This window comes from Rhinopithecus bieti, unplaced genomic scaffold, assembly GCF_001698545.2.
Source record: "Rhinopithecus bieti isolate Rb0 unplaced genomic scaffold, ASM169854v2 scaffold_1557, whole genome shotgun sequence".
NCBI lineage: Eukaryota > Metazoa > Chordata > Mammalia > Primates > Cercopithecidae > Rhinopithecus > Rhinopithecus bieti.
Window position 1 is genome coordinate 338,555 of NW_016803512.1, and position 9,419 is coordinate 347,973.

The 9,419-nt window shown below is 52.3% G+C and overlaps 2 protein-coding genes across 2 annotated transcripts in view; both read right to left on the bottom strand.

The window, feature by feature from the left end:
- GRM6 (glutamate metabotropic receptor 6) overlaps positions 1 to 105 on the bottom strand; it is a 13,803-nt gene extending 13,698 nt beyond the window's left edge. The window contains 1 exon segment of the mRNA XM_017887882.1: positions 2 to 105. Within this exon segment, the coding sequence (XP_017743371.1) occupies positions 2 to 105 (104 nt within the window).
- A 4,525-nt stretch (positions 106 to 4,630) lies between these two features.
- LOC108539303 (uncharacterized) overlaps positions 4,631 to 9,419 on the bottom strand; it is a 28,953-nt gene continuing 24,164 nt past the window's right edge. The window contains 2 exon segments of the mRNA XM_017887894.1: positions 4,631 to 5,364; positions 5,367 to 5,510. Coding sequence (XP_017743383.1) covers positions 4,631 to 5,364; positions 5,367 to 5,510 — 878 coding nt within the window.

Sequence of the window (9,419 nt, forward strand, 5' to 3'; positions counted from 1 at the left end):
CAGGCGCACAGAGCCCGCGGCGCGCGCCAGGCCCGCCTGCGCCAACCACGCCAGCGGCAGCAGCGCCACGAGCAGCGGCTCCCGGGCTCTCCGGGGCAGCGCCATCGCCTCGTCTAGCGGGCTGCGGGGAGACAGAGGGGCGGGAACGCTCTGAGGGCTGGGGGAAGGAGAGCGCGGCTCGGGGCGCGGGGAGGGACACCGGGGTCCTGGGGAGAGGGCTCTCGGGGAGCGCCTTCCACTTTGGCTCGGGGGAGTTCGCTCAGCCGGCCTGCCCAGGCCTCCGTCTCTCTGTTAAAAGCGCTGAACCCTATCGCCCGGGGTCCCGCCCGACCACTGCCTCCACCCCTCCAGCCCTGCCACTTCCCGACAGCCTGGTCCTTCTTCCTCGGGGTCCATTCCCAGCGCACACCCCGGCTCCCTCCCCAGCCAGTCACCTGCGCCAGCCGCTGTGGGTTCAGGACAAGTCTGTGACAGATGCCGCCGAGGCCCCGAGCGAGAGAGGATTTAAGGATTCTAGGGAGGGATGAGGGGCGGCTCCGAGGGTGGAGACCCCTCCTGAGTGTGGGGGGTGGCGGTGCTGGCTCTCCCCGCATCTCCTTTCCCTCCCTCTCCTAATCTCTGGGTCTGTTTTCTGTTTTCCTGTCTTTGGTTTGTGTCTGACTCGGACTCTCTGGCTGTCTCTCGGGCTGTGTCTGATGCATAGTCTCTGTCCATCTCTCTAGCGCAGTCTTCTGCTTCTAGGTCTCTGTTCCTCAGTCTCTCCCTGGCTTTCTGCCTCTGTCCTCTTCTTGGAAATCTTGTCTGTCTCTGTGCCTTCCTGTCTCTCCCTGCCATTCTCTCTCTCTGTCCCTGAACCTTTTTCTGCCTCTCTCTCTGTCCCTGACCCCTTTTCCGTCTCTCTCTGTCCTGGGCACCAGTGCTCTTGACTGCAGTAGCCTAAGGTATTCCCCCAGCTTTCTCCTTGCAAAACCGTGCAGGGGGCCGGGGCTACCTGAGCTGGGAGGGCCTGAGCAAGAGGAGAAAGAGCAAGGGGCAGGAAGGGACCAGGAGGGAGAAGCCTTTAGTATTAGCGAACTTACAACACCCTCCAGTTGAGAAACAGCCCTCGAGGAGTGAGTTGACTTGCCCAAGGGCATGCAGCTGGCAAGTGTGGGCATCAGGATTCACACCCAGAATGGCATGAAACAACCAGCCCACACTGCCTTGGATAGAAGGAGGGGAGAGGCCGGCTGTCCTTGCAGCTCCCACTCCCCATATTGCATGGGAGGATGGAACCCCGCGGGGTTGTTCTGGCTGCATATAAAGTCTCCTTAGGCTCTGGGTCTGAGGCAGCTACTCGAGCTGTGGTGCACACTGTGCCAACGCTCTCTGTACCTAACTCTCCACCTCATCGTGGAGGCCAAGGTGAGGGGGTTTGGCCAAAAGACGCATTTATCACCACCCCTATCTGAGGCCCGGGATTTGGCTCTCTGATGCCAAGAGAGCAAAGGGCATCCTGGAGACAGGTGGTGAGCTCCTAGCCACAGGGATTAGCATGCTCCTCGTACGAGGGCCTGAGCCGGCTTGGGTTCCATTAGACAGGCTGGATTAGGGTGGCTGGGGGGATTTGGACAAGGCTGGCAGAGGGAGCAAGCAAGAAACATGCCACCTTTTTCTCTTCCCCCACCTCTCCCAAGCCCCGATAGTTTCTACTGCCAGAACCACATATCCTGGTGGAAGCCCGGAGTCAACAGGCTGGGTCTAGCGCTGCTCCTATCCATTTAACAGTGGGAAGGGTGGGGAGTTTAGCTGGTGCCAGGCCCTGAGCCTGACATTGCAAAGGACTGCGTAAACTGGGTTTGGGAGGTGGATGGGCCCTTCCCTGTTCAGGATGAGCCTGACAGCTCCCAGCACTCAGCAGCCTCCTGCTTGGCATGACCAAGGCAGCCACTGCCCCTGCCTGGAGGACAGACCATCAGGAAGTGGGGGCAGCAGCTGAGGGACTGGCAGGGGGGTCCTCACCCTGTAGGAGGGAGGCGCGCACACCTGTGAGCAGGGGGCTGGAGGAGAAAGGGAGGGAGGTGGCAGGATTTTAGGCTGATGGAGATTTGGCTCTTGGAGGCGTGGAGAATGGCTTTGCTGCTGGGGCATTCCCTGAGAATATGAGAACCAGAGACAGAGCTGAGCAGGTCAAGGAGGGCAGAAGCCAAGAGTTCGGGTTTGGACGCAGGAAAGCAGAGGCTTCATGATTCGTGAGCCTGGAGTTGAGGGAAGAAGCCAGGGTGGGAGAGAAAGCTGAGGTGGGATCACCATGGTGGTGTTTAAAGAGGTGGGACACAGGAGCTCACTGGGGCTGAGAGTGTGGACAGACAGTGAGGATGGAGCCCCAAGAACCCCAACATGAGGGTCTGAGCAGAAGTAAGGAGACTGGGAGGGGGTGGCTGAGGAGTTAGAAGAAAAGAAGGAGAGTAGGCAGCAGAGGGGCCCAGAAACAAGGATGGAGGAAGGAGGGAACATTCACCGTAACTTATTCAGCCCTGTGCAGGGGCAGAAGGCCAAAGTGCACCTCGCACAGATGAGAAGAGAGGCAAAGAGACGGAGCAGCCCCATGGCCATACCGCTCAGACGCCTGTGGCCTAGAAAACCCTTGCAGCCTTCACACCGTGTCTGTGATTCAGCGGCAGGTGCTGCCGTTGACAAGCACACAGGTTAAACTAAAATCCCAGCTGCTGCCTTCAGCTTGTGTCCACACTTCTAACCCCAGAGCCGGGCCATTCAGTATAGCCTCCAGACTAGCCCCCACATCTAACAACCAGACCATTCTACTGGGGTTCTTTTAATGGTTGGACTCAAAGCTTCCGATGCCAGGATTGGGATGTTAGACATATTCCACCCTCTCTTTTGTTGGGAACATGTTTTGTGGGTGAACCGGTGCATCTAGCATGGACTCTGGCACAGGGATGTTGAAAAGCATGGGGTCTGTACCTGGGAAGGCCACCTGATCCTTTCCGGAATGTCCTGTGTGGAGCAACGTGGGGTGTGTGTGGGAGGTGAGCCTCCCAATGCACTCAGCCCTGCCAGCCTTCACTCTCATGCGCCCTCATACCCCCAAGGGGAGCCATGAGCTCCTCCAAGCAGCAGGGCACGCATGTGGGCCCCGGCTGTCACCAAGACCCAGGGTCACCTCCCTGCAGGCTTCTCCGTTGGCCCCTGGACTTCTCACTGCGCTCTCCAGCGCTCAGCTGCCACGTGATCCACTGCACTGGGGCCAGCTTTTCCAGCTATGAACACCAGCGGTGCTGCTGCCTCCGCATGGACTGGTGCTGGTAGACCCATCAGCCAAGAAGGAAGCAAGCCAGGCGCAGTGGCTCCTGCCTGTACTCGCAGCACTGTGGGAGGTTGAGGCGGGAGGATCACTTGAGCCCAGGAGTTTGAGACCAGCCTGAGCAAGATAGCAAGATCCCCTCTCGGCGGATCACAAGGTCAGGAGATAGAGACCATCCTGGCTAACACAGTGAAACCCTGTCTCTACTAAAAAATACAAAAAACTAGCCGGGCGAGGTGGCAGGCGCCTGTAGTCCCAGCTACTCGGGAGGCTGAGGCAGGAGAATGGGAGGCAGAGCTTGCAATGAGCTGAGATCCGGCCACTGCACTCCAGCCTGGGCGACAGAGCGAGACTCTGTCTCCAAAAAAAAAGAAGATCCTGTCTCTACAAAAAAATACAAAAATTAACCAGGCATGGTGGTGCACGCCTGTGGTTCTAGCTACTCGAGTGGGTGAGGTGGGAGGATCCCCTGAGCCCAGGAGGTCAAGGATGCAGTGAGTTAGGATTGTGCCACTGCACTCCAGCCTGGGCAACAGAGTGAGACCCTGTCCCTGCCCCGCCCCCCACCAAAAAAAAAAAAAAAAAGCAGCCTGGGCTAGAACTTCAAGGATGAAGAAAGGGAACAGGGTCTGGATGAAGAGACGTTGCCAGACCTCCTCAGAGCTGTACCAGGACAAGCAGTCACCTTTCCAGCCTCCCTGGTCAGGGAGAATGCCTGCTGGGGTCACCCACCCACAGGCCATAGGGCCCTCTTACAGCATCCTGATACAGCTGCTCAGGCTCAATGAAGTAGCACAGAATTTTTACAAAATGTGCAGGACTTCATTTAAAAGGTTGCCCTGAGAAGAAGTCCTGTTGTTCCCTGACCCTGGGACTGTTTTCCTCAGCTGGGCTGCCATGGCAAAGCCCCACAGACAGAGGGTCAAAGAACAGAGATTTTTTTTTTAATGATGAAAAGCTTTAATAACAGACAATGTGATTTCACAGGCAATCAATCGGCAGATTGACAAATCATTTAACTTTCTTTAGATAAAACCAATATTCCAGTCAAGAAAGATGAACCCGAAATGGATCCTTTTACAATCACCAACAAAACTTGTACAAATGAAGTCCATGATGTACCCATTAACATGCTACATGTGTGTCAATAAAACACGCTCTCCCCCACCCCAAGCCCTGGCCCCCCGGCAAACATAGATAAATGATGTGCACTGAGTGATACCATTAGGTGAGAACTTTGGTTCATGCAGTCAGCTGCCATAGAGGTTGCACCCAAAACCCTCAGCCCTGGCACCCAAAGTCAGTCCGTGGTGGTGGCTCATGGTGTTAGCTGTGTTCCTTCCACACCGGGTGAATACTGTGCTCAGGAATACTGGTGGCAAAGACCAAGCCCGTGTCATTGTGCCCATCCGGTCCATTCAGCCAGGATGCATCACCTGCCAGGAAGCTTGAGCCTGTCTTTGATTTCTTATACCCTGGAAGAGGCCAGCGACGGATCAGGCTCTGTGTCTGCAAGTCCATGATGTACAGGTGGCAGCTGTCAAACAGTAGGGCAACAATATTTCCAAAGTCAAGCAGGGCCATGTTTGCTATCTCAGGAGTCGTGATGACCCTGAGAATATCGTAACTGTTGGCAGAGTCCCGCTGGCAGAGACCGAATGCTGAACTACAGACAATGTATTTGCCATCACCATGAAGTCTTGTTTGCAGGCGGATACTTCTGTCCTTGGAGACAAGACAATGGCTTTAAGGCTTGCAGCTGATTTCTCTCCCATTTGGCGAAATCTTAATCTCATATTTGCTTGCACTTGAGAGGATGTAGTCTTCAGGGTCATGCAAGAGAGACTTGACTTTGCACTTCTGCAGAACTACCTTGGTGACCCATGCCGTGTGTCCAGTGAGTGTGCTCAGGCATGCCCCGCTAGCTAAAGTCCATCCTCTCACAGTGAAGGCTGCAGAGCCACTCACCAAGATATCACTGTAGTGCACACTGAACACTGAACGCGTGTGCCTGTGAAAGTGCTGGGTCCTGGTTCCAGAACTCCGTTCCCAGCAAGCACAGCGTTGTCAAAGGAGCCTGTCACAAGCTTCTGTTCACTGAATTTCACCATTGCACGAATGTGGGTCTGGGTGCCACAAACGCACTGCCGTGTGCTCACATCCCACAGCTTTGCAGGCCCTGTGGCTGTTTTCCTCAGCTGGGCTGCTGTAACAAAGCCCCACAGACACAGGGTTAAAGAACAGAGATTTATCTTCCCACAGCTCCGGAGGCTGGGCGTCTGAGATCAGGATGCCAGTGTGGTGGGTTCTGGGCCGGGCCTCTCACCGGCTTGCAGACCATCCTCTTCTCTTTGCGTCCTCAAGAGACATTTTCTTGATGCGTGCAGGAGGAGGGAGAGTCCTCTTGTCCTCTGCTCCTGAGGCCACCAGTCCTATCAGATTAGGGCTCCACCCTAGCGACTCATCTAACCTAATCACCTGTTACACCCCTGCTCTCACTGCACTTACATTGACAGTAAGGCTTCCGCGTAAGAATGTGGGGGACACAACTCCCTCCGTAGCCCTCTGACTGGGCCTGAGGCATCCGGGGGAAAGAGCAAAGGGCACCCAGTGGAACTGCGGGTTGGTGGTTCAGTGCACACTCAGGGCTACAGAGCCCAGGTCTAAATCTTGGCCCCGTCACTTTTTATCAAGGTGACCTTGAGCAAGTCTTTGTACTTTTATGTAGCCTCAGTGTCCACATTTTTTTTTTTTTTTTTTGAGACAGAGTCTCGCTCTGTCGCCCAGGCTGGAGTGCAGTGACGCAACCTCCACCTCCCGGGTTCAAGAGAGTCTCCTGCCTCAACCTCCTGAGTAGCTGGGATTACAGGCACATGCCACCACGCCCCGCTAATTTTTGTATTTTTAGTAGAGACGGGTTTCACCATATTGGCCAGGCTGGTCTCGAACTCCTGACCTCGTGATCCACTCACCTCACCCTCCCAAAGTGCTGGGATTACAGGTGTGAGCTGCGCCCGGCCATCAGTGTCCACATCTTTTAAGTGGAAAACTTGATATGGCAAATTCTAGTATTTTAATATTTCAATTCAAATTTTGTTTTGTTTTGTTTTCTTGAGACAGAGTCTTGCTGTGTCTCCCAAGCTGGAGTGCAGTGGCATGATCTTGGTTCACTACAAGCTCTGCCTCCCAGGTTCACGCCATTCTCCCAAGTAGCTGGGACTACAGGCGCCCACCACCACGCCCAGCTCTTTTTTTTTTTTTTTTTTTTTTTGTTTTTTTTAGTAGAGACAGGGTTTCACCATGTTAGCCAGCATGATCTCGATCTCCTGACCTCGTGATCCACCTGCCTCGGCCTCCCAAAGTGCTGGGATTACAGGCGTGAGCCACCGTGCCTGGCCTCAATTCAGCGTTTCTAATCCTAGTGTCTAAGCTTTTGTATATTTCTCTTAAGAGGCTGGTTAGGAACAGAGTAGTAATAAAATTATTACAGTAGGTGATGAGAGCTCTCATATATACCTCTCCTTAATTCTCACAATGCCACGCTGAAGTAGGTGTTAGTATTACCCCCATATTGCAGATGAGGAAACCGAAGGGTGGAGAAGCACAATGAGGTAAGGAACCAGACTGCCCAGGGTGCAAACATCCAACAGCATGGTGGGTGGGGCTAGTGGAGCTGCGCCCGGCTCCCTGAGCCCGGCTGTTGCTCACTAGGCTGTAAAGATGATATCATGGATAGAGACTTTCTATCCATTTTCTGTCCAGATGTCATCTGGACAGAAAAGGAAGGGAGACAGTTACAGAGATTGCAATTTGTGTATATTGAACCATGTGGTTTTTTGTTCTAGGAGAATTCCAGTTCTAGAATTCCTCTGGAAACAGGTGTCTCTTACCCTGTGTTTTAGTGTGCTACAATTTCCGTAACAAAGTACCACAGACTGGGTGGCTTAAACAACAGACATTTTTTGTCTTGCAATTCAGAACCTAGAAGTCCAGCATCAGGGTGTCAGCAGCATTGGTTCCCTCCGAGGGTTGGGAGGGAAGGATGTGTCCCAGGCCCTTCTCCTTGGTGTATAGATTGCTGTCTTCTTCCTGGCTCCACATCATCTTCTCTCCGTACCTGTCTGTGTCCAAAATTTCCTCTTTTTAATTTTTTTTTTTTTAGAGACAAGGTCTACTTGCCCAGGCTGGTCTTGAACTCCTGGCCTCAAGAGATCCTCCTGCCTAGGCATCCCAAAGTGGGATTACAGGTACGAGCCACTGAACCCCACCCAAAGTTCCTCTTTTTTTTTTTTTGAGACGGAGTCTTGCTCTGTTGCCCAGGCTGGAGTGCAATGGCACAATCTTGGCTCACTGCAACCTCTGCTTCCCGGATTCAAGCCATTCTCTTCATCAGCCTCCCAAGTAGCTGGGACTACAGGCGTGCACCACCACACCCAGCTAATTTTTGTATTAGACAGGGTTTTGCAGAGACAGAGTTTCACGATGTTGGCCAGGCTGGTCTCGAATTCCAGAACTCAAGTGATCCGCCTGCCTCGGCCTCCCAAAGTGTTGGGCTTACAGCCGAGAGCCACCGCGCCTGGCCCCAAGGTTCCTCTTCTTAAAAGGACACCAGTCATATTGGATTAGAGTGCACCCCAGTGACTTCTGTTAAACTTAAGTACCTCTGTAAAGACCCTGTCTCTCTATACAACCATATTCTGAGGTCCTGGGGAGGTTAGGACTTTAACATGAATGTTTTTCAGCATTGTTGGGGGGGCACAATTCCGTCTATTACACCATGTAAAGATGTTGCAGATGTGTTCCCTCCCAAGGCTGCCAGGCCTTAGCCTTGAGACAGCAGTAACTGATCACAGGGGTTCTGAGGTGAGTGTAGCTAAGCGCAGACATTGGGTGCGAACTCAGCCTGCTTCAGTCCTGCTTGAACCAAGCATTTCTCCTGGTGCACCCTGCGGCCATACAGAACAGCCCGAAGAAGCAGGGCCTGTTCCTCCCAGCTGACTGCCAAATGCAAAGTACTGTAGCTATTGAAATGCAAAGTTCAAATGGAAACAGCTACTGCAAAATGCTGGTGGTTCACAGTGGGCCGGCTGTGGTTCACAGCTTATATGAGTGTGGTACATAGAAATGCAGCAAGCGGACCAGGCACTGTGGCGCACGGTGTAATCTGTAATCCCAGCACTTTGGGAGCCCGATGTGGTGGATCACTTGAGGTCAGGAGTTTGAGACCAGCCTGACCAATATGGCAAAACCCCATCTCTACTAAAACTACAGAACTAGCTGGACGTGGTGGTGCATGCCTGTAATCCCAGCTACTTGGGAGGCTGAGGCCGGAGAGTCACTTGAACCTAGGAGGAGGAGGTTGCAGTGAACCAAGATCACACCACTACACTTCAGCCCATGTGACAGAGCGAGACTCTATCTCAAAACTAACAACAACAACAATGAAATGCATCAAGTGTAGGTTAATTTGGAATGCATAATAAAATAAGGGTCTATTCCTAGATAACCTGTGGTACAGTTTTGTCTGCTCATGACATTATATAAATGAAGGAGTATTTTTCAAAAGGAAAATCGTAAAGTAATTTGATCAAATCTGAATCTTATCCTAAGTGAAAGGCCCAAACAGCTTTCCAAAGGAATTGACTCATCATATCAGGGTTTAGAATTCATCCGTTTTCATGATACCAGTCCATAGGGTTTGTATTGCTTGTAATTGGCATTGACTTGAAGTTCGATATGAACACCAGCTTTTGGGCTCACAGTTTTGGTAATGGAGGAACTGCCTCCGTTTTGAAACAGAAATGTTTAAATGCACCAGATACTGGTTTATACAGGTTGTGTCTTATTTAAGCTGCCTTTCCACAGGGCAATGAGGGATTTCAAGCATGAAATATATTTGAGAAACTTCATTTTTAAGGAACCCATTAGGGGATATTGCTTTACTTTTAATTTCTTTATTTTTTAATTTTTTATTTAATTTAATTAATTAATTTATTTATTTTTAAGACGGAGTCTTGCTCTCTCCCAGGCTGGAGTGCAGTGGCATGATCTCAGCTCACTGCAAGCTCCGCCTCCCAGGTTCATGCCATTCTCCTGCCTCAGCCTCCCGAGTAGC